Source organism: Capricornis sumatraensis, chromosome 8, assembly GCF_032405125.1.
Source record: "Capricornis sumatraensis isolate serow.1 chromosome 8, serow.2, whole genome shotgun sequence".
Lineage (NCBI taxonomy): Eukaryota > Metazoa > Chordata > Mammalia > Artiodactyla > Bovidae > Capricornis > Capricornis sumatraensis.
In genome coordinates this window covers 49,331,364-49,358,012 of record NC_091076.1, presented here as the reverse complement: position 1 = coordinate 49,358,012, position 26,649 = coordinate 49,331,364, and the positions used below count along the sequence as shown (strand labels likewise).

The 26,649-nt window shown below is 40.4% G+C and overlaps 2 protein-coding genes across 3 annotated transcripts in view; both read right to left on the bottom strand.

Moving 5' to 3' along the window:
• The window catches only part of MED17 (mediator complex subunit 17), a 28,633-nt gene extending 16,909 nt beyond the window's left edge, over positions 1 to 11,724 (bottom strand). The window contains exons 1-8 of the mRNA XM_068977859.1: positions 11,366 to 11,724; positions 7,820 to 7,986; positions 6,893 to 7,112; positions 4,849 to 4,985; positions 4,676 to 4,760; positions 3,348 to 3,500; positions 1,664 to 1,794; positions 410 to 594 (exon numbers count right to left, since the gene is read on the bottom strand). Of these exons, the coding sequence (XP_068833960.1) occupies positions 410 to 594; positions 1,664 to 1,794; positions 3,348 to 3,500; positions 4,676 to 4,760; positions 4,849 to 4,985; positions 6,893 to 7,112; positions 7,820 to 7,986; positions 11,366 to 11,615 (1,328 nt within the window). The 5' untranslated portion in view covers positions 11,616 to 11,724. The remainder of the gene's footprint in view (positions 1 to 409; positions 595 to 1,663; positions 1,795 to 3,347; positions 3,501 to 4,675; positions 4,761 to 4,848; positions 4,986 to 6,892; positions 7,113 to 7,819; positions 7,987 to 11,365) is intronic.
• A 9,903-nt stretch (positions 11,725 to 21,627) lies between these two features.
• LOC138084560 (motile sperm domain-containing protein 1-like) lies at positions 21,628 to 22,367 on the bottom strand. 2 transcript variants are annotated; one of them, XM_068978900.1, is made up of 2 exons: positions 21,815 to 22,367; positions 21,628 to 21,661 (listed from the first exon to the last, which is right to left on the bottom strand). In XM_068978900.1, exons 1-2 carry the CDS (start codon positions 22,258 to 22,260, stop codon positions 21,628 to 21,630), a joined length of 480 nt encoding a protein of 159 aa, XP_068835001.1. In that variant the 5' UTR covers positions 22,261 to 22,367. The 2 variants fall into 2 exon arrangements, with proteins under 2 accessions (XP_068835001.1, XP_068835000.1); XM_068978899.1 differs by having other exon boundaries at positions 21,628 to 22,367.
• Positions 22,368 to 26,649: the final 4,282 nt, after the last annotated feature.

Sequence of the window (26,649 nt, the reverse complement as noted above, 5' to 3'; positions counted from 1 at the left end):
CCACAGCTAAGTATTAAATAAGTCAACATATAGGAGAGTGCCTTCCAAAATCCTAAAAATGCGGGACAACCGAAAAATATATGGAAAGCTTCAAAAAAGGTTTCAACCAGTTCAGGAAAAGTAGCTCATGGATGGGTTATCGTAGAAAGTTTGGTGTTCCAAGGCACTTTCCTACTCAGCTGTCTTTCAAAACTTTAATGCCAAGTGTTGGAAACAAAAAAGTTACATGGGCAATAGATCTAAGGCTTCCCCAAACTTGACAGGGCCATCTACAATCATAAACTCTTATACTGCAGTCACCTCCCTCTCCCTGGGAAAAAGACTAAAGTATGCCAAAAATAATGTACATAAGGTAACAGAAAGAAAAAAGGACTGCAGTTTCAAAGAAAGATAGTAACTTTGTCCTTACCTACTCCTCAGAAATATATGCTTTGCTTGTTTAATTATTTTTTCCAGAAGCCCTTCACTTGACTGTATTGAATTAATTTCATTTTTATCAAAAGCTTGAGGACCAGAAAGTCTCATTCTCTTGTGGCCGAAAGGTGCACTTGCTGGATGTGGCATCATAATGGAACTCAATGTCTGTTTATGAAACTGTAACAAGAACAGCCATTTTCAACAGCCAGTACCCACATATTGACTACACAATGTTCGATCAAATCATGGCTCACAGTTTGGAAACATGAAAGTAATGGATTGGAAGCACATATAAAGGTAGTCTAGGCACACAGCTAACATGTTAACATCTACTGCTGCCAAGTCGCTTCAGTCGTGTCCGACTCTGTACAACCCCATAGACGGCAGCTCACCAGGCTCCCCTGTCCCTGGGATTCTCCAGGCAAGAACGCTGGAGTGGGTTGCCATTTCCTTCTCCAATGCATGAAAGTTAAAAGTGAAAGTGAAGTTGCTCAGTCGTTTCTGACTCTTAGTGACCCCATGGACTGCAGCCTACCAGGCTCCTCCATCCATTGGATTTTCCAGGCAAGAGTACTGGAGTGGGGTGCCATTGCCTTCTCCTAACATCTACTAGGCTAAATGTGTTGGTAAAGGAAAGGGTCTCTCTCCAGCTGTCGTTGGTTTTTATGTTAAAACTTTTATAAAAAACAAAAATAAATATTCTTCAGTAAGTCCCACTGACAGAACACATGCAATCAGTAGATAGTTATTCTACTATATCCTGGATTAGAGATTCTAAAACCTGAGTACAACAGAACCCCTTAGGAATATTAAAAAACACTGATCCTTGCACCATCACAGACCAGATCTGGGGGTGAGACATGGGCAGCTGGAATATATATTCCTATTAAAAGATTCTCAAGACAGTTCTAAATGACCTGTAAGTAGAATGTATCCTGAAATAATTCAAGTAATCCTGTTCACAGGCACTGGCAAGACATTTTCCGATTACCCAATCAGAATCAACCTTTAGCATGCGTTTCTTACACCTCTCTATAAAACTTGCAGTAGAATAGAAGCTATACTTGGCCACAGAGACTATATTCATATTCTCTGTGTTCCCTGAGCCCATAACAAGATCTTTCACAGCACTACTAGTGAATGTCATTGCTTTATGAATAATGAGGACTCAGCAGTGAGAAGGTTGTGTACTTTCACTGCTGTACGTACACTTACCACAATGCAAAGAAAACATTTACTCCATTACCTCTCTAATCAGTAGATGCAAATTATGCTCTAGAACATAAAGATGGTCCTCTGGACTTTGCTTCTCGGTAGCAGATTTTGGGGATTTCTTATCATTTGAAGAATGGCACAAAGAAATAGATAACTGCAAGCCTATTTATAAAAATAAGTAGGACAGACATAAATAACTTATAATATGGAAAAGCACAAACCATTTTCATTAAGTATTACCACAGCCCATTTTCAAAAAATACATTCTGAACTCAAAGAGGAGGCTTTTGTGATTAACATTTTTAAACCAAAATGACTACCCACGAATATGATAAACTACCATGTATTCAATTTCTATTGACTTACAATGTGGCTGCTGACCTTCAGCTATGGCTAAAGACAGGTGAACAGAAACTGTAATTTGTTACTTCTAGATTTTAAATTAAAAAATAAAACAGAGTTAATAACTGGTATTACTGACTCGAAGACCTTCCCTGTTCCCATGAGAATCAGGATGAAATTTTTCACTCCAGAAACCCATTCTCTTAACAAAATCTAAGATACTCAGAATTTATGTAAAAAAACAAGTGGAGCTAATTAAAAATTGATCTCTTGTTAAATCTAACTGCTTCTGAAAAATATTTTAAATCCAATTTCCACACATTTAGGATATTATGGATAATTAAGCATTTTATAAATAGAAACAGTAACTGAAAAAGATACTTGACCCCAATGTTCACAGAAGTATACACAATTGCCAAGGTATGGAAGCAACAGATGAGTGGATAAAAAAGATGCAGTATATATAAATATAATAAAGTACTTAGTCATAAAAAATGACATTTTGTCATATGCAACAATATGAATAGACTTAGAGAGTATTATGCTAAATGAAATTAGAGAAAGACAAATGCTGCATGGTATCACTTACAAATGGATTCTAAAAAATAAAACAAATTAGTGAATATAACAAAAAAGAAACAGACACACAGACACAGAGAACAAACTACTGGTTACTAGTGGGAAGAGGGAAGCAGGGAGGGGCAACATAGGGGCAGAGGATTAAGAATACACAAAAGACCTTGAAGGACACATCAAATGGTAAAACTACTTGTGATTATGAATGAGTTTTTTGCTTCTTGTATTTTTTTTGGTTTCCTATTATGTACATCTTAACTTTTAAGAAATAAATGTTATTTTAAAAACTTTTAGAAGTAAAAACTATGTATAAAATAAGTTACAAGGATCTTTATTTTATAACTATAAATGGAATACAACTTTTAAAGATTGTAAATCACTGTTGTATACCTGAAACTTATACATCAACTATACCTCAATAAAAAATTAAAAAATTTTTTTAAATTAAGCATTTTCTAATTGACATATCATCTAGATAATAAGAGGACCTTAGGAAATCTTCTACAAATAGTGTTGGCATAGACACCTCAAAGCAACCGTTACCTAATAACAGGTTTGCTAGGGCAAACTTTAACAGGTATTGTTTAAAGCCAGGAGTGACACCACTGAGGACACAGAACAGTCAGCAGTGCAGACTGGGCTGCACACTTCGCTGGCTGTTACGGCTGTTATTAGAGGCTGTACACTACTTCTCTGCTGTTACCATTCCTTCAACACACCCAAACTGCTACCCTCTTTGTCCTGGCCCCCAAATCACAAAGTTTTAATTATCACTCAAAAGGGTAGGCTGCACTTACTTGGGAAGGGCTGAGAGATAATCTGATTTTTCACCACAATGTGAGGGATCTGTGATTTAATTTGAACAGCTTCCCGGGAGAGCTGTGCAAAAATTTCTTTACATAAGAGAACATTTTGTGCTGCTTCTAATTTTGTCTGCCAATGTGGGGAACCTGAAAGACAGGGAACATGCATATATAGTAATTACCTATTTGTTATTACTTTTTTAAGATTTGTGTTACACTAGGTCTTCACTGCAGCTCTTGGGCCTAGCTACCCTATGGCATGTGGGATCCTAGTTCCCTGACCAGGGATCCAATCTGTGTTCCCAAATACTGAACCACCAGGGAAGTCCCTTAATTACCTATCTTAGGCATTAACTAGCTTAAATGATGATCAACATACAACAAAAATTCAGAAAACTATGTATTACAGCATACCCCTTCCAAAATATAGAATTTTTTACTTCTTCTACACAGAGAGAACTGGTAAATAAGTTCAACCTTTCAAAAATGACTACACAGGAATTCCTTCGTGATCCTGTCCTGAGGATTCTGCACCCTCACTGCTGAGGGCCTGTGTTCAATTCCTGGTCAAAGAACTAAAATTCCACAAGGTGCATGGTGTGGCCAAAAAACAAAAGGACTGCACAGCTATTCACTAATAACTGATTCAGTTCAGTTCAGTCGCTCAGTCGTGTCCGACTCTTTGCGACCCCATGAATCGCAGCACGCCAGGCCTCCCTGTCCATCACCAACTCCCGGAGTTCACTCAGATTCATGTCCATTGAGTCAGTGATGCCATCCAGCCATCTCATCCTCGGTCGTCCCCTTCTCCTCCTGCCCCCAATCCCTCCAAGCATCAAAGTCTTTTCCAATGAGTCAACTCTTCGCATGAGGTGGCCAAAGTACTAGAGTTTCAGCTTTAGCACCATTCCTTCCAAAGAAATCTCAGGGTTGATCTTCAGAATGGACTGGCTGGATCTCGTTGCAGTCCATGGGACTCTCAAGAGTCTTCTCCAACACCACAGTTCAAAAGCATCAATTCTTCAGCGCTCAGCCTTCTTCACAGTCCAACTCTCACATCCATACATGACTACTGGAAAAACCATAGCCTTGACTAGACGGACCTCAGTCGGCCAAGTAATATCTCTGCTTTTGAATATGCTTAGATAGCATTGGTCATAATTGATTAACAAATTATAATAAAAATTATTATAAAAAATAATTGATTAACAAATTATAAAGTCATATTTCCAATTGCTCTTATTTAAAGTACCTATTTTTCCTAACTATATTTACTTTTAGTCAGGGCAGACAAGACCAGAAGTTAGAGAACAGAACTATACCTGGTTTGGATTTAGGCAAAGGTCGTTTGAAGAGGTTAACTGTGCCAAGGTCACCTATGTCTGGAGCCTGTTTTTGAATTGAAACCTATGTGAAAATAATAACAAAAATATGTTAGCTAAGTAGCTTCTAGGCTATTAATAAGAAATTACTTGAAAAATACTTAGACAAATACCCTGATATATGCAGACCCTTCTAAATCACTAGGAATCTGGACATCAAGGGGACAGTAATCTTCAGGTATCTTCTTGTCTAGATCAATATCTGTATTCTTTATTACTTCAAATGTACCATGATGGGGAAACAGAGACCCTAATGGGATATTAAAAAGAGGAAAATCAAAACAGTTAACATGTTTATTCAACAGAAATTACTGAGTATATAATAATATCTCACCTACCTATCGTGACGTATACATTAAGTTCCCACCAAAAATATGTGTTTCAGGGGAGTGGGGAGGAAAAGGCATGGTAAACAAAAAGAAGAAAGGAAGCAGGAGAAAACAGCTATTTACCTTAAAAAAAAACATGTCTTAGTCTAATGGTGTCATTATAAGGACTCCACAGGCTATCCAATCTGTTTTATTCCAATGGAGTTTTGATAAAATGAATATAATTCTAGACTAGATATATATATATCTATAGTCACAGTAATATAAGTAATATAATCTACTTATACATATTTAAACCTTGGAGGCTAAACACTTCTGGAGCTCAGCCTCTGTAATAAGGTTGAGATTGAAGGATTCTGAATTCAACAAGAGGACAAAAAGATAGCATGTACACCACTTTTTGTCAACCAACTCCTAGACTTTATGTGATGTCTTTGTATGTAGTGCGTAAGTTTAAGATAGCTGCCCTGGGCTGCTGAATTACCTGAGGCGGGCATAGATGAATGTAACTGCTGCTCAAGATTTTCTTGCAATTAGAAACAGAATTTAATCAAATCCTCTTATAACAGAAGTAACCGTTTTAGCTAAAGTTCTTATGCATAATTATTTGTTGAGACGAGCTTACAATGTCCAGAGCCAGAAAAGTACTGCTTCTATAAACTATCTATTAAAATGTAAAAATGTCTTTGTCATCTTAATTCATCTTTTGATAGAACTTTACCATTAGAACTCAAAAGTTTCCAATTCACATCATACTAAGGCATGCAGGTCCTTGAGTTAACCACTTCAAATTATATTCCTTTAATTTGAAGATACTCATGGCTTGCTCTGGAAAATGAATCCTTTTCAAATATCACTCCACTACTGTTATCTCAGTGATTACAGCCAGGGCTCCTTCCTTTTTTTATCCCTTGACACTCAAGAGCTTTTACCCCATTGAGCTGTTAATCTTGTAAACTTTTACTGTATAGCTCCTCTGAATACAGTTCGGCAGCTTAAAGACATTGCCACAATTGCTTTGAGAAACCTGCTATTACATATTATAGCTCAGCAACAAAGAATTTATACCAGAAGATGTGAAGTCAAAACATCCAACTTTGTTATATACTCCAACAAAATATATTCCTTAAGTTAGGGTTGCAGCCCTGGCTGAATGGAAAAAAAGGTGAAGTGTTTTCACCATTATATCTCTTTACCCAGGAGTTAAAAACAGCTTACCAGACTTAAGCAAGAAAAACAGAATAAGAAAGAATAGAAATGTTTCTTTTTTTCTTTTATGCTCAGTGTTTAAGGGATTGATCAAAGTCCCCAACTGAGGAGTCCAGTCCCGCCTCCTATTTCTGACTAAAACGTCAATTATGGCTCAGGGTGTGTTCGCACATAAACTCTATCTCTGAACTTGCTGTTAAATGAACCTAAAATTTTTTCAGATTATATATAGCTGACTTCCCAGGTGGCACCAGTGGTAAAGAACCTGCCTGCCAATGCAGGAGACGCAGGAAATGCAGATTCGATCCCTGGGTCAGGAAGATCCCCTGGAGTAAGAAATGGCAACCCATTCCAATATTCTTGCCTGGAAAATTTCATGGACAGAGGAGCCTGGTGGGCTATATAGTCCTTGGGGTTGCAAAGAGTCAGACACGACTGAACCTATACACACATATAAGGCTATGATGAGAATAATTTGAGTTTTTTCAGGCTTATGTGTACAGAAATTAAAACTTCAAAATGTAACACGTAATTGAGAATATTATTATAAAAAATCAACATTTATAGTTTTTAACAAACTATTGTTAAAAAGCAGAGTTTTTTTAACAGTTATCTATACCTGCACTTCTGTAGCTCAGATCTCCAAGAATTTTATCTCCAACTTTTCTAAGCTTCCAGTGTTGCCTCAATCTCAAAAGCTCAGAGTTGAAGTCTCTTTGTAGCTTATTTTCTTGGTTTTCAGTGACTGATTTTGTCAGTCTCTCTGCCCCCTTCAGCAGGATCTGTGCTGCTCCAGCAAGTGACTTCTTTTTAGATATTAACTGCAACGTCTGAGGATTCTATCAGAAACAATCCAGAAGTGTAGGGCTGTATTATTTTTAAATGATTTTTTTAAATGATACATTTCCTCAATAATAAAATACCTACTCAAGGGAAAATTAAAAAAGAAAAGCAAGGAGAAGGGAGAAAAGCACATAATGTTGAAAAGAATAATAACCTTAACCCATTTCTTTGGTCACTTGATAATAGACTTATGCTAAACTAAAACACTACACCATCAGAACTTAACACTGCATAAACCTGGCCCAGCCTAGGTTAGGTTCCCCTCTCTGCACTGCCATTCCTCTCTTTATGTATGGCACTCTCCATATCACCCACAAGAACACCCTTTCAAAGCACTCATTTATACTTCAAAGAAAAGTCTATAATTGAAAAACTGATGAGAAATCAAAGCCTATGTATTATATATACATACATAAATATCCATAGTCACTATCAATCCATGCACTATCAATTCCAAAAAGCCAAGTTTATTAGAAGTTTTCTGGCTGCATAAGAATCAAAATAATAAAGGTTCATAAAAATGTCACAATTTCTGATCACATTACAGAACCTAATTTTGTGTTTCTGGAGAGCTTACGACAGTCTTTAAAACTTCATGTGGACTTCATTTTGCATCTAAGGAAAAGGAAACAATAGACAGCCTAAAAGATGGTATTGAGACTTAATAAAATGGCACCACTATTCAATCAAAGCCCACAAATACCTGTTTTGGAGGAAGTGCATCCTGAGAGACAGGATCAAGAGTCATAAATTTTTTATCCCTAACAATACTGAGAACATCATAGAGAACACACATCTCTGTCAGGGCACTTCTCAAATTGTTCCTCACTGAATCCCAAGGCCAAAGGGAGGGTTGAAATTTCACCAATCCTAAAAAGTGAAAGAAAAAATAAATACCCAGATATTAGTTATAAAAAACTCAGAGATTCAAAAGTACTAAAAAAAAAAAAAAAAACAAGGAAAAAGGACTAAAAGAAAAAATAATGAATTCTATTTCAAATTGTTCCCTTTTATCCCATTCACTCCACCCTTTCTAGAATCTTTGTTAACATTTAAGTTGGCATTCCTACAATGGCAAAACAAATATGGTTTCTAATTTCCTAAGTTAAATCTAACATTACAGCATGACAGTAGGCATTCAAATCTTTTAAAATCTAAGCAAGCCTTCTTAATAACCTTTTTTTCTTCCAGCTTTTAAAACCTTAAGAATTAATTGTCGAGAATTTTCAATACATAGAAAAATACAAAACTACAAATGACCTATAATGGCAGCATTCTGATAGTAAACACTATTCTCTTCCAATCTCTTAATCACTTTTAGGAATTAAATTTCACGTATAGATCCTCACCATAGAGTTCAAACAACAGAAATATAGAGTAAAAAGTGAAAGTTTTCCTCTATTCCCCACCCCTAATTCTCTCTCCTCCTGAGAGGCAATCACTAATAACTGTTGGGGTATCCTCATCCAAATTTTTAATGTATTTATATACATATACTCCCAATTTCCCCTTACTTGCTTCCCCTGGCCCTCAATATGTCCTAAAGACACCTTCACATCAGAATATAGATCTACTCCATTCTTTTAACACTATAAGATATTCTGGAGCATGCACTGTGTTCTCAATCGCTCAGGCAGGTCTGAAGCATAGATATACAGTAAATTCAAGAATTCTCTGGCAGTCCAGTGGTTAGGACTCTGCTGTTCCTCTGCAGGGGGCCCAGCTTTGATCCCTGGTAGGGGAACTAGAAGGCAATGGCACCCCACTCCAGTACTCTTGTCTGGAAAATCCCATGGACGGAGGAGCCTGGTAGGCTGTAGCCCATGGGGTCGCCAAGAGTCGGACAAGACTGAGCAACTTCACTTTCACTTTTCACTTTCATGCATTGGAGAAGGAAATGGCAACCCACTCCAGTGTTCTTGCCTGGAGAGTCCCAGTGACGGTGGAACCTGGCGGGCTGCCGTCTATGGGGTCGCGCAGAGTCGGACACAATTGAAGCGGCTTAGCAGCAGTAGCAGCAGGGAAACTAACATCCCTGCAAGCTGTGCAATGTGGCCAAAAATAATAACTGAACAATGTGCAATAAGTTTAACTATTTCTGTGTGATGGGCACATAGACTGGTTCCAACAATGCCAGTTTTGGCCTATCAGGGATATTAACCATTTGTGTGTCATATGTGTTGTATATACTTTCCCCAGCCTGTCATTTATCTTTTTACTTTGTCTGTGGCATCTTTTTCCATTACTATTTTTAAATTTTATGCAATTAATACACCTATCTTTTCTTTCGTAAGATCTGTTTCCTATCTTGTTTAAGAAGGTCTCTCCTGGGATTTCCCTGGTGGGCCAATAGCTAAGACTCTGTATTTCCAATGCAGGGGGCTTGGGTTTGATCCCTAGTCAGGGAACTAAATCCCACATACAACTAAGATCCAGCCCAGCTAAAAAAGTAAATAAACATTAGCGGGGGCGGGGGAGAGAAAAAGAAGGTCTTTCCTAGTGCCAAAGTGACATGATTATAACTTCTTTCCAATAATTTACCTTATTCTCTTCATCTTCATTTCAATCCTTGTGGAAATATTTCTGTGTGAGTTCTGAGGTAGTATTTACCAAATGGATCTCTAATTGTCCTAACACAGCTGGCTTGAAATGCTATCTTTAAATTCCGATTTACAGTGTCTGTTCACATAACTAAATCAAGAACTGCTAGATTTTTTTAATTTTCGACAATAAGAATCCAAAACCACTCATACTTTTTCTATAACTAGTTTTATTTTCCTTATAATCCATTTACTATATATATATATATATATATATATATAGCATCCAGCGTGATCTTCTGTAAACAAAATCATCTGTCTACTTGAAATCTTTCAAAAGCTTTCAGCTGTCCTTCTAATAAAAGCCAAATGCTTACCCTGACTGACTGGATCTACGTGATTTGGCCTCTGCCTATCTCCTAGGACTTATCACATCCTCCTGTCAATATAATCTCCTCTCAGTAGGAGTTAGTAACATCATGCATCTTGCACATGGAAACGAAGTGATTAGTTCAAAGTCACATAGCTAATACACGGCAGAACCGAGACGCGAACTCGAGGGCTCCTACCAGGGTGCCACATTAGCGATGCTACCTGTATGCGGCTCAGGAAGCAACAGTTAGAACTGGGCATAGAACAACAGACTGGTTCCAAATAGGAAAAGGAATATGTCAAGGCTGTATACTGTCATCCTGCTGATTTAACTTATATGCAGAATACATCATGAGAAACGCTGGGCTGGAGGAAGCAGAAGCTGGAATCAAGATTGCCAGGAGAAATATCAATAACCTCAGATATGCATATGACACCACCCTTATGGCAGAAAGTGAAGAAGAACTACAGCGCCTCTTGATGAAAGTGAAGGAGGAGTGAAAAAGCTGGTTTACAGCTCAACATTCAGAAAACTAAGATCATGGCATCCAGTCCCATCACTTCATGGCAAATAGATGGGGAAACAGTGGAAACAATGGCTGACTTAATTTTTCTGGGCTCCGAAATCACAGCAGATGGTGACTGCAGCCATGAAATTAAAAGACACTTACTCCGTGGAAGGAAAGTTATGACCAACTTAGAGAGCATATTAAAAAGCACAGACATTACTTTGCCAACAAACGTCCGTCTAGTCAAGGCTATGGTTTTTCCTGTGGTCATGTATGGATGTGAGAGTTGGACCTATTAATAAAGCTGAGTGCCGAAGAACTGATGCTTTTAACTGTGGTGTTGGAGAAGACTCTTGAGAGTCCCTTGGACTGCAAGGAGATCCAGCCAGTCCACCCTAAAGAAAGGAGATCAGTCCTGGGTGTTCATTGGAAGGACTGATGTTGAAGCTGAAACTCCAATACTTTGGCCACCTGATGCAAAGAGCTGACTCATTTGAAGGAAAGATTGAGGGCAGGAGGAGAAGGGGACAAGAGAGGATGAGATGGCTGGATGACATCACGGACTCAATGGACATGGGTTTGGGTGGACTCCGGGAGTTGGTGATGGACAGGGAGGCCTGGCGTGCTGCGATTCATGGGGTCGCAAAGAGTCAGACACTATTGAGCAACTGAACTGAAATGAAAACCCAAACACTCCCCTAGCGACAGGGTCTCACACGCTGTCTCTCAAGGAAACCTGCGCAGAAACGAGGACTGAGGCAAGCAGCGCCCAAGTGTCCGGACGCCGCCGCCCCACGCGGCCATGTCCACGTGCGCCCGCGGCCTCACCTTCCTCGTCGTCCTGGTCAGCACTGGACCCCGCGCCCGCCCAATCCTGCGCGTCGCCCTCGGCGCCCGCTGTCTCCTCCTCCTCGGAGCCGGAGCCCTGGCTGAAGTCGATCCGCTGGGCCAGGCGCGCCAGGTTCTGAGACATGGACAGAGGCTGCAGGTACGTCTCGGTGCCATCCAGGCCCACCTCCTGGACCTGCTTCTCGCAAGCCGACTCGATGCTGATCCGCACAGCGCGCACCCCAGACATGCTGGCGGCGTCGGCTCGGCGCCCGCACCGGGCTACAACCGAGGGAGGGAGTGGGAGTGCTTCAGGGCACCCAGGACCACGGCGCAGCGGAAGCGCCCGAGGAGACTTAGCGCGGCTCCAGGTCCGGAAACAAAGGCCACACTGGACGCTTTCCCACAATGCACCGCAGGCCCTGGCCCTCACCCCGGCCCTGCTCGCAGTCTCGCGGGAGGAAAGCGGCCGGCGCGGGGCCCACACTTCCGGCCGCGCGCCTGGGTTAAATCCCGCTGCGGGGCGCGGAAGAGCTTCTCGGTCTGTGAAAGGCGTGGCCGGCCGCCCGCAGGCGGGATCCCTGCGGTCTTCCTCCGTTTTAACTGTTGCTTGTTGGAAAGAGATAGAGGAAGGCAGAAAGAAGTCGGCCGAAAACGGATAGGGAAAAGGAGATGAATGGGTCCCTGCATCTTAGAAACGACGAATCTGAAGACTTGTATAATCTCATCAGACAAGTCTAAAGAGTTATAAAATAAGGGCGTAGTTTGAGGAAAACAATGAATTGTGTTTAAAGCACAGTTATAAAATTTATAAAATTATACTGCATAATCTAAACTCTAGGATGGCAACAATCTCAGGCATGTAATATACGCATAATATTAATTTCATGCCTGACTGAAAGTAATATGTGTACGGTTAACAAGCAGTGATGTAACTTAAGTCTCCGAGTTCCTAAGAAAGTATCTCATCAGTAGTATTTCCACTGGGAATTATGAAGGGGGATAAGGAGTTCTTTTGTTACAAAACTATTTAAAGGAATTATGTATATCATTTATCACGGCCTTTCCAAGTTTTGTGCAAAGTTTAAGCGTTTACGTTTTAAAGTTTTCTAAGGTACTTAGGAAAATACGGTTGCCATGGTATCAGCCTGCCTAAGCAATACATGTGTGTGTTGGGGGGGTTCTGTGAATTTTCAAGTGAAAGCGAAAGTGAAGCTCAGTCGTGTACGACTCTGCGACCCCATGGACTGTAGCCTATCAGGCTCCTCTGTCCATGGGCTTTTCCAGGCAAGAGTGCTGGAGTGGATTGCCATTTCCTGGAGGAACCCATTTTTGCAAGCTCAACTGATATTGCTGGACAATCATGTTTGAGAATTACTGTGCTTACTCTTTATACATAAGTTTGTAAAAGGTTTTAATACCTTGTTTCAAAATTTGATTAATATTTATCATGGAGTCTATTTGTGCCAGTAACTGTGCTAAGTGTGTTAAACATATTTTTCATTTAATCTTTATAAGGTGCTCATACTTCTGCAGTTTGCCTGCGGCAACTGCTGTCTCAGCTGGACTGGACCTGAGGATCCCTTGATCTAGGCTGGGCTCAGCTGGTTGATTCTGTTAGGGGAAGCACACTGATTCAAACCGCCCACCCTGGCCAGGCACCATAGTAACCATTTGCATGAGTTGTTTTAGGACAGGAGGTCCTGCTAAGGAACAGGGAACTAATAAGCCACCACCAATAGGAAAAGTCCGAGAAAGGTCAAAAGGAGACATCACATCTCCAACCACCTCCCACAATCCTCCTCTCTGGCATCCATCTTGGCTGAACAAGGTGTGCACCACCAGGAAAGACTCTGAATCAGAATGGTTGGCTAAGGACAACCCAGAAATTAATCCCACCACCATAAAACCCGAGACTGCAAGCCATGTGGCAGAGCTGTTCTCCTGGGTTCCCTTACCCTATTGCTCTCCACCCGGCTGCCCTTTCCCAATAAAATCTCTTGCTTTGTCAGCATGTGTGTCTCCTCGGACAATTCATTTCTGAGTGTTAGACAGCCCAGTTTCAGGCCCTGGAAAGGATCCCCATTCCTGCAACAGTTCTAACTCCAGTTATAGATCTACAGATTACTCGGAAGCGTTTGTGCCATATGTCTTTTATTGTACTAGCAAGCTGGTCAGGATATGTTCTTTTCATGGAAACGGTAGCGATATAAGATCTAAGCTTTGCTTCCATTATATATCTAAAATCCACGAGTACTATGGCCAAAGCCAAAAGTCAAGGATGGGAGAGGACTTATATTCAGCCTTTTTAGTTGCAGAACCTGAAGACTTACAGAGAAAAGGGTGTGGATAATGGGAGGAGCAGGACCAACAACCTATCACATATGGAAAATAATACAGTTGCACCCTTATGTCAAATCCTAAATAAAAATAAATTCCAAATGGATTAATGAGCTAAGTGTGAAAAACGGTGAAGTCTTGGAACTTCCCTGGTAAAAGTGAAGTCGCTCAGTCGAGTCCGTGGACTGTAGGCCACCAGGCTCCTGCGTCCATGGGATTTCCCAGGCAAGAACACTGGAGTGGGTTGCCATTTCCTTCTCCAGGAGATCTTCCCAACCCAGGGATCGAACCCAGATCTCCCCCATTGCAGGCAGAGGCTTTAACCTCTGAGCCACCAGGAAAGCCCACTTCCCTGGTGGTGCAATGCTTAAGAATCCTCCTGCCAATGCAGGGGACATGAGTTTGATCCCTGGTTCAGGAAGATTCTACATGCCACAGAGCAACTAAGTACATGCTTCACAACTACTGAGCCTGTGCTCTAGAGCCTGAGAGCCACAACTACTGAACCCCCAAACTGCAATTACTGAAGCCCATGCCCTAGAGCCTGTGCTCTTCAAAAAGAGAAGCCACAACAATGAGAAGCCCACACACCACAACTAGAGAATAGCCCCCAGTCTCTGAAGCAAGGAAGCCCAATAGCAGCAAGGAAGACCTAGCGCAAATAAAATTATAATTAAGTTTAAAAACACACACACACAAAGTAAAACAGTGAAGTGTTCTGCACATTCGGATACATATGAAACTAAGATCTGCTTAGAGGGAAGTATATTTGTCAGATTTTGAGGGTTCATGGAACTCAGATCTTCCAAAGAGAAGAACTGCACCCCCTATCATCTTTCAGGACCTAAGAGGGAGAGATTGCATTCAAATGTGGCCTGAATTTTATTTAAAAGGAAACTCGGCCCCACCCCAGCTGGATCTCTGATTACAATCAGTCTTTCATCTGCCTAACAAAAGTGGAAATCCTCACTGCTGGAAAATTAATTTAGTAGTAGTAAGTCGTGAAATAGTGGCTGAAACCAAAAACAAAAACTCATAGTCAGGAACATATTCATGGATAATCAAAACACTGGAGATGGGAGGGAAGAACTTTAACAGATTAGTATGTTAAAGAAAATAGAGGAAAATGGACAAAATGAATGAAAAATGGGGTTTCAATAGAAAAATTTGTCTATTAAAAAAAGAATCAAAATATACATTCTGGACTAAAAATAATGTTTTATTTATTTATTTATTTATTTGCTATGGGTTATTCTTAAAGTCTTTATTGATTTTGTTACAATATTGCTTGTGTTTTTATCTTCTGATTTTTTGGCCAAGATTATGTTCTGGTTTTTTGGTCACGAGCCATGTGAGATTTTAGCTCCCCAACTTGGGGCTGAACCCACACCCCCCTGCTCTGGAAGGTGAAGACTCAACCATTGGACCACCAGGGACATCTCCAAAGTAACTGAAATTAATATCTAATATGGTGGTACTTCGGTAAAGAACCCACCTGCCAAATACAGGAGACCTAAAAAGACTTGAGTTTGATCCCTGGGTCATGAAATCCCCTGGAGGAGGGCATGGCAACCCACTCCAGTATTCTTGCCTGGAGAATCCCATGGACAGAAGAGCTTGGTGGTGCATCCATGGGGTTGCAAAGAATTGGAAACGACTGAAGTGACTTAGCACAAGACAGGTTTACTAAGAGATCTGACATAGCACAGAACAAGATTAGTGAACTCAAAGTTTGGTCAATGAAAAAATCCAAAACACAGAACAGAACAGAATGTAAGATAACTTGGGATACACTTTCAAAATTCTTACAGACATTAAAAGGCTAATTTTAAAAAGAAAAGTCTAATAAGGGAATATTGTGAATAGCACCTCTTTTCCTGCTTCTTTCCACAAATACCAGTTTTTCTTAGTTATAGTGCCCTCTTAATATCCCAGGCTGTAAATTACTCTTGAAGCACCAAGAGAAAAGAGACAGAAAAATGGGACCCCAAGAAGTCCATTTCCTGATTCCTCTGGAATCATTTTTCTCTTGCTCTTTTAGGTAACAGCTCCACTAAAACCACCGATGCAGCGGTGCTGCTCTGACTGCACTGGGGTAAAGCCTTTGGGCAGAGCCAAGAGATAGAAGAGGAACAAGAGAAAAATGGAGACTTTCACACTGTGGCCTGCTGGGCCCCTCTTTCCTGCTTCTCTAGCCAAAATGAACTGTCTCTTGGGAGTTTTTGGACTTCCCTGGTTTACTCAGACAGTAAAGCGTCTGTCTATGATGCAGGAGACCTGGGTTCGATCCCTGGCCTGGAAAGATCCCTTGGAGAAGGAAATGGCAATCCACTCCAGTACTATTGCCTGGAAAATCCCATGGACAGAGGAGCCTGGTAGGCTACAGTCCATGGGGTCACAAAGAGTCGGACACGACTGAGCGACTTCACGTTCATGTTGGGAGTTTTTGCTGTCCATGCCCGTTGCATTGTTCTGTGACCCAGTCTGCCTCGGATAAAAGAGGAGAGAAAAATCAGGAAACTCGTCATCAGTATTGTTCATTTTTCAAGTCTGGACTTCCTTCTTCAACCGTTCAGTCAAAATGGTTTAATTTTCAACAGTCTTCTGGGAGTTGCTGTCTGCATTTTGTCCAAAGTTTTGTATTTTGTAATTGTTGAAGAACTAGGCTGCTGTGGGCTTATTCCATCTTGGCCAGCACCAGAAATTCATGTGTTTAGTAAATTTATATTTGTGTTTGTGAGATGAAGTTTCCTCTATAATGTACAATACATTACAGAGTAATACTAATAGGACTTACCCTATTTTAACTATTTGTTCATATGTCAGTCAGTGTCTGATCCTGTATCCCTGGTACAGTGCTTGGCATGTGGATGATGTTCGTTAAATTGACATTGAATGAGCAATAGAACATGACATACAGAGGCTTCACAGAGAATCTAAAAGGAAGCTGGGCTTTTAAAATCAAAAGCAACTGAGTGTCTGCTTTTAGGTATCTGTTCTAGTGGCACATATTAAATTGTTAATGTAACTAACCGAAGCTCTGCTTGCATGCTAAGTCACTTCAGTTGTGTCCAACTCTGCAGCCCCATGGACTGTAGCCGGCCAGGCTCCTCTGTCCATGCGGATTTTCCTGGCAAGAGTACTGGAGTGAGTTGCCATGACCTCCTTCGGGCATCTTCCCTGGAGGGTAAGTTTAAACCTAGGGATCAAACCCACATCTCCTGCATTGCAGGCAGATCCTTTACCACTGAGCCACTGAGGAACCCCAACCCAAGCATTATTGTAAACTTAAAGAAATTAGTTTTTCTTGCCACACTTAACACACTTCAGAAAAACACAATGTTTCAGACAGATGGGACATTTCAAGAGAAATGGGCCATAGGTAGAAGTTCCAGGAATACTAACCATGTATTTGGCTAATGAATGAATATGCCAGATTTTCTGTAGAGAACTCTATCTAATATTTTATTACTTTAGTCACATAATTGCCTTTATAGTGTCAGATTGTGTTCTTATTTTAGGTTTGGAAAGGTGATGTTTATTTATCTGATCTCCAAGCTCTTTGAACTGAAAATCACAAAACTTTTTAGCTGAAACCCCTAACAGAATGTAACTTCAGAAATGTATGCAAAAATAGAAATTAAAAGGATGAAATAAAATATGTAAAGGCATTCTAATATTCCTGCACCACTTGGGATGTCCTTTGCAGTTGCTGAGGTTCTTGCACCCCTCTTTGGAGAGCACCAATGGAAAGGGAAAGGCGGTTTTCACACAGTCATCAGGGGAAGAGGCTCCGGACCCTTTCAGAGGACAATTCCCTGCTCCCGCCCCCATGCCATAAGAAATCTGATAGGAAGCAGCCTGAGAATAGAACTGCAGCTAATACACTCTAGAACTGCTTTAATATTGCAGGGTTTATCAGCTCAGGTCCTTAAGGCAAATCTAGAACTCCCCACCCGGCGGGTTTGTAGGACACTTCACTTCTCCCAAGGGCTGTAATGCCTAAGTAACTCAATCCCCCTCACAGCTTTGTTAGAACAGGTTCTTAGTGGCTGTGCTGTTTCACGCTTCACTGTTCTCACTCACTGCATATAGAACCCCCTGCTTATTAATCCTCTTCTTTCAGGGCCAAATCCTCTTCACCCTTTATCTACACTTCTTTTGAGTTTTTATGTCACCACATCAGGACAGACACTTAAAAAGCTGACTTGTCATTTCATTCATAATTTGTCCCATAGGAATTCAGTAATATCTAAGATCCATTGGTATATCATGACCCATTCTTACTTAAAACAGATATTCCAGTACATTTCATAGGAAAACATCACATAATATATTGTCATTGACATTTTATCAGCCTTTCTAAAGGCAAATAAAATATTTTTACCCAGCATAGTCCTCTCTCCCTATTACTGTCTACCACTTACCACATGTCATAAATGCAGGCCACTGAACATGCAAAGGATAACTCCTTCGGGAAAAAAGTCATATATAAGAATAAGATAGCAAAGTGTCAGAAAAAATTCTAATGCAGTCAAGAAAACAAAAGAAAAAAAAAACAAAAGGGAAGTATTTAATTTGAAAGTAATTTAATATTAATTACAAATCACCATAATTCTTTAGTATAAACTGAAAAATATTTTAAGAAAATGTGTGGAAAATTAAGTACAAAAGAAAATACTTCTAAAAAAGAGATTCACAATACTATGTCCTTAACTTTATATTTGTCAAAAAGAAGATAACAACAAACACCTGTGTTTTCACACCCAGCTTAATAACGACTACTGATATAGTTGAAGCTCCTTTGTGCTCTTCCTAGCTCACTTCTCCCTTCCTCCTAGAAATAACCACTCCTTGTCATTTCTTTGTATTTATTTTTAAAGTTAGTCACCTACTGCTATGTAACAAAGCATCCCAAAAGTCACAGGCTTACAACAGTAATCACTCATACTTGAAGATTCTTTATGTCCTGAAGGTTAGCTGGGCTTCCATTCTCTCCCAGATACTGGCCTTTCTTGTTAACTCTTCAGCACCTTCAAGAAGATACGTTTTATGTTTTGAAGCTTTTAAAATTATCTTTGGTGAGATGATTCATCTGAATTATCTAATCTATTATTACTGGAAATAGAAATCTTAAATTTAACAGGGACCACTGGGGACTTCCCTGGTGGTGCAGTGCTAAAACTCGGCACTCCCAGTGCAGGAGGCCAGGGTTCGATGCCTGGTTGGGTAACGATCCCACATGCACACCACCGCAAACAAGACTGAGTGCAGCCAGTGGCCATCGGTTTTTCTGCCAAATACCAGTTCGTAATTTCAGCCTATTTTTCTACTAGAAGTTCCTCTTTTCCTTATTGACGTATAGATGTTAATGCATCCTGAATAGTTCAGTTCAGTTCAGTCACTCGGTTAAGTCGGACTCTTTGTGACCCCATGGACTGCAGCACGCCAGGCTTCCCTGTCCATCACCAACTCCCGGAGTCTACTCAAACTCATGTCCATCGAGTCAGTGATGCCATCCAACCATCTCATCCTCTGTTGTCCCCTTCTCCTGCCTTCAATCTTTCCTAGCATCAGGCTCTTCTCCAAGGAGTCAGTTCTTCACATCATGAATTTTATCAGCTGTATTTTGAAAATATGTCCTCCTAGTCTGTGATTTGTTTTCTTCCTAAATTATCATTTGACCATTACATTTGACCATCTGTTACATTTTAATGTTGTCAGATCAGATTTGTTTATCTTTTACATAGTCTGTGCCTTATGTTGTTTAGAAAATTTTTTCATGCCCTTAGGTCATAAAGATACCTCCCATATTTTCTTCTAAAACTTTAAAAGTTTTCTTGTTCACCTGTAGGTCTTTAATTTGCCAGGCATTGAGTTCAATCCGGTTTGGTTTCTCCACATTAATGACTGGGTGTGCCAGCACCCTGTGGACACATTCTCCTTTCCCTATCGATCTGCTGTGTCAGAAAAATCAAGCATCTGCACATGTGAGGACCTGCTTCTGCTCTTGGTTTGACTGTCCTCACTGTACTGAAACCACACTGTCTTACTTAAATAGTAAGTTTAAAGATGTTGCTATCTTTCAAATAAACCTGACCTTGCTATCTTGAAAATTGTCTTTGCTTATCTTGGCCCTTTGCTTTCCCATATTTTTTTTTTTTTCAGGTCTCCATTTTCTTTTATTTTTTAAAGTAATTTCTGTTCTTTACAATGTGTGATCACACGCACACAGGCGCGCACGTGCACCTGCACTCACACACATACACACGATTTGAGATGGACAGAGAAACAAGGATAACCTTCAAACACAGACTTCCCTGGTGGCTCAGATGGTAAAGCGTCTGCCTACAATGCGGGAGACCTGGGTTCAATCCCTGGGTTGGGAAGATCCCCTGGAGAAGGAAAATGGTAACCCACTCCAGTATTCTTGCCTGGGAGATGCCATGGACAGAGGAGCCTGGCAGGCTACAGTCCATGGGGAAGCAAAGAGTCAGACACAACTGAGCGACTTCACTTCAAACACAAGGGTAATTTTTTTTTTTTACAAAGTTCAAAATAGATTACATTTATGTGCTTTTTAGTCATTACACAATGTACAGACATGATCCATTTAATCATTTATGCTCCCCAAATGGTTAAACAATGAAAATTTTCTATGAAAATGTATACATAAAAGCTTTGACTTTAGAAGCAAAGTACTGTTTCTTGCAAAAACCAACATCAGGCATATATCTTGTGTTTATCCTTGAGAATACTACAGTAACAGTGCATAAATTCATTCTGTAAAAAGATCTGGAACATGATTTTCAAGAGACTCAATGCATTGTGCTCTCAGGTAAAAATCCTAAGTCAAAAGATCAATTACTACAACACTAACAGTTAAAACTGCATATATATGTTAGAGATCAGAAGAGGCTATAAAGAAATGTAAATAGTTGTGCTTTAGGGGACTTTTTTGGTAAAGTTGTTTTAATAATAAATACAAACTTATAAATACAACTTTAAAAATGTCTCAGTGACTGGTATGAAATAGACAGATATCAAGGATTTTTTATGTTGATACTTGGCTTAGAGTTTAAAGGTGAAAAATCATCTCCACATAAACCACCTGGCATTGGTAGCCCCAATCTGGGCTAGTACCTTACAGTCAGGCAGAGGGCTATGGAGAAAAGACAAGTGATTTTCCTCCCATTACCATAAAGCATTATCCAGAGGTAAAGCTAGGGTGTACCAAGTAACTAAACAAATGTCTACCTTCCTTTAGAATTCTTAGACCAAATAGAATGGTCACCCTACTCCTTGGTGGCTGGACCACAACCTATTCTGCAGTTCATCAAATGAATTAAATATGTCTTCTGTGAGAGACTAAGATAAGCATGATCCCTCAGTACTTTATGCTTTTTATTACTCTCTACATATTAACTGTAAAACTCGTATTTTAGAAACACCATGGCAACTGTTTATAATGATAGAGGACAAGGCATAGTTTACATAGGAACATTGATGTTCGTACCTAGGAAGTAAATGTACTTTTACTTTTAGGCTGGTCAGTTTGCTCTTTTAGGCCTTTAACTTTGAAGGACACATGACTGCAACAATCAAAGTGAATTAGAAAAAGGATGAGAAAATAACAAATGTCATAATTAAGTCTTTTGCATGGGTGGCTTAGATGTAAAAAGAATTTCTTCAAACAATTTCCTAAGTGTCACTCAGAAGCCTCCTTGCAATCTGTAACATAATGTGCTGGAGTCCTTGGAATAAAATTATAGAGTAATTTAAAATATATATTATACATTTGAAATGATTGTAAATCATTCAATAGTTTGTAGCATGTTAATGGGGGTGAAATAGAGATAAAAGGCAGTCCACATTCATATTTTCAAGATAAATGTACTTCAGAAGTCAACTGAACTCCTTGTTCATGTTCTAAATATAGCCATTGTGATAAGACCTAAGATATAAGCAGCCACTAATTTTTGATTCACACTTAAGTGGAGGTAGAGAGGCACCACATCCCCCAGCGTGGGAAGCATCAGAGCTGTAATACACACCACTGCCAGGAAGACAGTCAGTAAACTAGGTCCTGAGGAGACAGTTCTGTTTTCTGGTTGAAACGACTGCTCAAAAAATAAACTTTCAGTTAAATGTTCTTTTATTCTTTTGTCCTCCTCTTCCTTTTGTTGTTCTTTTGCGGACAGGAGAAGAGTAGCCACAACCTCTTTCCTTCCTAAAGCCTTCCTCTGGCTTTGCTCGGAAACTTGGAGACGGAATTTGTCTATTACGCCATAGTGACAGGATCGGACATCTCTATGATGAATTACAATATCCATACAACACTGAGGCTTTACTGCACCTGCAGCGTCAACGACAACATACTTATTTGGAGTAGTACACAAAACTTTGAACTTCAAGGCAAACTCATAGGGATTATAGAGTGTCAACACTTGCTTATGTGTTGACTGGTCATCTGCATAAAACAGTAGCTCTGTGGGAAACACAAAGACAGGAAGATTTCCTTCCACTAACTCTGGCTCTCTTTTTTGTTGATGCATTGGCACTAAATCCCCCTCGCTGAGGCGTCGGTTTTTACAGTCTCAAATTTATTTGGGGTTTTTCTTAAAAATCAGTTAAAAACTCCAAAGCATTTTGGCAATCCCGGCAACACCGGCTCCTCGGAAAGCAGCTGCAATTGCTCCCTCTGGTCCTTTGTCAGCATCTCTAGGCTGCACCGTTCCCATATATTTTTAAATGAACTGGTGAGGTTCTATCAAAAGCCCTACTGGGACTAGACTGACATTGAATTTATAGATTTGAAAAGAACTGACACTTCTAGAGATTATGTCTTCCTAGATGTAACTGTTTGTTTTTATTTCTTTGCATTTTCAACAATTTTATAATTTTCTCCATAAAGGTTACATGTAATTTTTTTAAACAAAAATACTGCTGTGTACTTTTAGTAACATGAAATTGGTATCTTTTTCAAATACACTTTTTTGTTTTGGCAGCACCACTGCCAGATCTTAGTTCTTCAACTAGGGATCAAACCTAGGCCATTGGCACTGAGAGCGTGGAGTCCTAACCACTGGCCTGCCAGGGAATTCCTTCCAAATTTATATATTTAACCATTTTTTTTGTTGGTATGCAGAAATACAACTCATTACTGTATATTGATTTTTACATTTAGAAACTTTATTTCTAAAGTATATATACAATATTGTATTAGTCTCAGGTGTACAGCAAAGTGATTTAGTTATATACATTTTTTTCTCAGATTATTTTCCATTATAGTTCCGTTTGTTATACAGTAAATTCTTGTTGCTTATCTACTTTATGTGTGTGTGCTAAGTCGTTTCAGTCCTGACTGACTTTGTGCAATGCTACGGAATGTAACCTGCCAGGCTCCTCTGTCCATGGGATTCTCCAGGCAAGAATACTGGACTGGATTGCCATTTCCTCTGCCAGGGATGCCATGCTCTTCCCCACCCAGGGATCGAACCCTGTCTCTTACATCTTCTGCACTGGCAAGTGGGTTCTTTACCATTAGTACCGCCTGGGAAGCCCATATCCGTCCCCACACTCCCCCACCCCACCCCAACTCCCTTTCCCTTTTGGTAAATAACTGTATGTTTTCTGTCTATGAGTCTGTCCCTGTTTTGTATATAGATTTTTGTATTACTTTTTAGATTCCACATTTAAGTGATATTTAATATTTGTCTTTCTCTGACTTATTTTACATACTATGATATTCTGTAGGTCTATCCATGTTGCTGCAAATGGTAATATTTCATCTTTTTTATGGCTGAATAATATTTATATTTGGACTTCCCTGGTGGCTCAGTGGTAAAGACTCTACCTGCCAATGCAGAAGCCATGGGTTCAGTCTCTGGGTCAGGAAGATCCCCTGGAGAAGGAAATGGCAACCCACTCCAGTACTCTTGCCTGGAAATCTCCATGGGCAGAGGTGCCTGGCAGGCTACAGTCCATAGGGTTGCAAAGAATCAGACATGACTGAGCGACTGAACAACAATAATATTTATATTTAGGAACCTCTTTGAACTCAGTCTGATAATATAACTATAGATTCTCTTGCGTTTTTCAAGAGGTCAACCAAGTTTTCTGCTGAAAAACTGATTTTTTGCTTCCTTTTCAGTTGTTATACTTCTTCTTTCTTGTCTTTTTTCCTGGTTGAAACTCCAATAGTTAATGATATTGGGCATCCTTGTCACATTCCTAAAGTGAATATGGTATTAACATAATTTTGCAAATACCTATATCTAGCTAGCATTTTAAAAATTGCTTCTCAGAATATGCACTAGATGTTAGCTTCATGGAGTTCAGGTGATCCTACCTTGTTCACAATGGCCTCTTTGTGGTTTCTTGAAACTACCAAGTTCTTTTCTGGCTGAACCTTTAAATCTGCCAGAAAGGATGTTTCTCCAAATAACCTCATGGCTCACTCTCTCATTTCTTCAGGACTTGGCTCAAATGTCTCTTTATCAGCAGCTTTCCCTGATCCCTCTCTATAAAATGTGTAAGAGTCTGATTCCACTTCTAATGTTTGATTGCTGACAGATATTAAGCCTTACCCCAATCCTTCCTCCCCTTCTGCCCCACGTTTGTGTGATAAGAAATCCTGGCTGTGGGCTTCCCCGAGTGGCTCAGTGATAAAGAATCATCCTGCCAATGAGGGAGACACGAGTTCGATCCCTGGTCTGGGAGGATCCCACATGCCGCAGAACAACTAAGCCTGTGCACCGCAACTGCTGAGCCTGTGCACTAGGGCCCTGCAGCTGCAGCTCCTGGGCCCACCACGTGCGCAACTACGTAAGCTTGAGTGCCCCAGAGCCTGTGCGGCACAAGAGAAGCCACCGCGACGAGAAGCCACACACTGCAACTGGAGAGTAGCCCCTGCTCGCCACAACTAGAGAAAAGCCCGCACAGCAATGAAGACCCAGCACAGCCAAAACTAACTAATAAAACAAATAAAATTATTATTAAAAAAAAAAAAAGCCTGACTCCTTCTTGCTTTGACACCTGTGGAAAATTCAAACTGCATGCACAACCATCACCCTGACCCGACCTGCTAACCATTATAAAACCCCCAAGCCAGTCTTCTCTCCCTGTTCTCACAGGCTGTTTTCGGACTTGCCTGGGAGCTGCCCTGCTACTCCAGAAAGCCTCATTATGGGAATCATGAAGTCTTTTGGACCCCCTTGGTATGTGTGACTTCATCATTCTCAGCGACTGAGCTGGGTGTGGAGTTCACCTTTTCTCAGCGTGGGATACCCACAACAGAACAGATCCTCCTTCAGCCTTTCATTTTTCTTCAGAGTACGACCACCTGATATAATATGTATTTGCTTATTTGCCTTCTCCTACCATGTTAAGGACTGAATGATCAATCCCAGCATCTAGTGAAGTATCTGTCATAATCATTCACCCATTCATTCATTCAACACATATTTACTGAGTGTCTACTTTGGGCAGATTCTGTTAAAGGCACAGTGTATAGTGGTGATCAAAGCCCCTGCCATGGAGCCTACATTTCCAGAGGATAGGCTATGTTGTTCATTCAGTACGTAGTTATTAAACAAAACAATACTAACATTATTTTTGTCTGGAGGTAAGAGATGGAAATACCAGACCACCTGACCTGCCTCTTGAGAAACCTATATGCAGGTCAGGAAGCAACAGTTAGACCTGGACATGGAACAACAGACTGGTTCCAAATAGGAAAAGGAGTATGTCAAGGCTGTATATTGTCACCCTGCTTATTTAACTTACATGCAGAGTACATCATGAGAAACGCTGGGCTGGAGGAAGCACAAGCTGGAATCAAGATTGCTGGGAGAAATATCAATAACCTCAGATATGCAGATGATACCACCCTTATGGCAGAAAGTGAAGAGGAACTATAAAGCCTCTTGATGAAAGTGAAAGAGGAGAGTGAATAAGTTGGCTTAAAGCTCAACATTCAGAAAACGAAGATCATGGCATCCAGTGCCATCACTTCATGGGAAATAGATGGGGAAACAGTGGAAACAGTGTCAGACTTTATTTTTCTGGGCTCCAAAATCACAGCAGATGGTGACTGCAGCCATGAAATTAAAAGACACTTACTCCTTGGAAGGAAAGTTATGACCAACCTAGATAGCATATTCAAAAGCAGAGACATTACTTTGCCAACAAAGGTCCATCTAGTCAAGGCTATGGTTTTTCCTGTGGTCATGTATGGATGTGAGAGTTGGACTGTGAAGAAAGCTGAGTGCTGAAGAATTAATGCTATTGAACTGTGGTGTTGGAGAAGACTCTTGAGAGTCCCTTGGACTGCAAGGAGATCCAACCAGTCCATACTAAAGGAGACCAGTCCTGGGTGTTCTTTGGAAAGAATGATGCTAAAGCTGAAACTTCAATACTTTGGCCACCTCATGTGAAGAGCTGACACATTGGAAAAGACTCTGATGCTGGGAGGGATTGGGGGCAGGAGGAGAACGGGACGACAGAGGATGAGATGGCTGGATGGCATCATCAACTCGATGGACATGAGTTTGAGTAGACTCTGGGTGTTGGTGATGGACAGGGAGGCCTGGCAAGCTATAGTCCATGGGGTCGCAAAGAGTCGGACACGACTGAGCGACTGAAATGAACTGAACTGAAGGTATTAATACGAAATACAGGGACTCTCTGGTGGTGCAGCAGCTAAGATTCCAGGCTCCTAGTGCAGGGGGCCTGGGTCGGATCCCTAGTGGAGGAAGCATATTCCACATGCCACAGCCCAGAGTTCTCAGGCTGCAACCAAAGATCTGCCATGCCACAATGAAGATTGATTTCCAGTGCCTCAACTAAGACAACACAGCTAAATACACAAATAAAAATTAAAAAATAGAAACACAGTGTCATATTATGAATATAAAATTTTTATTCATTTTTTTGTTACAGAG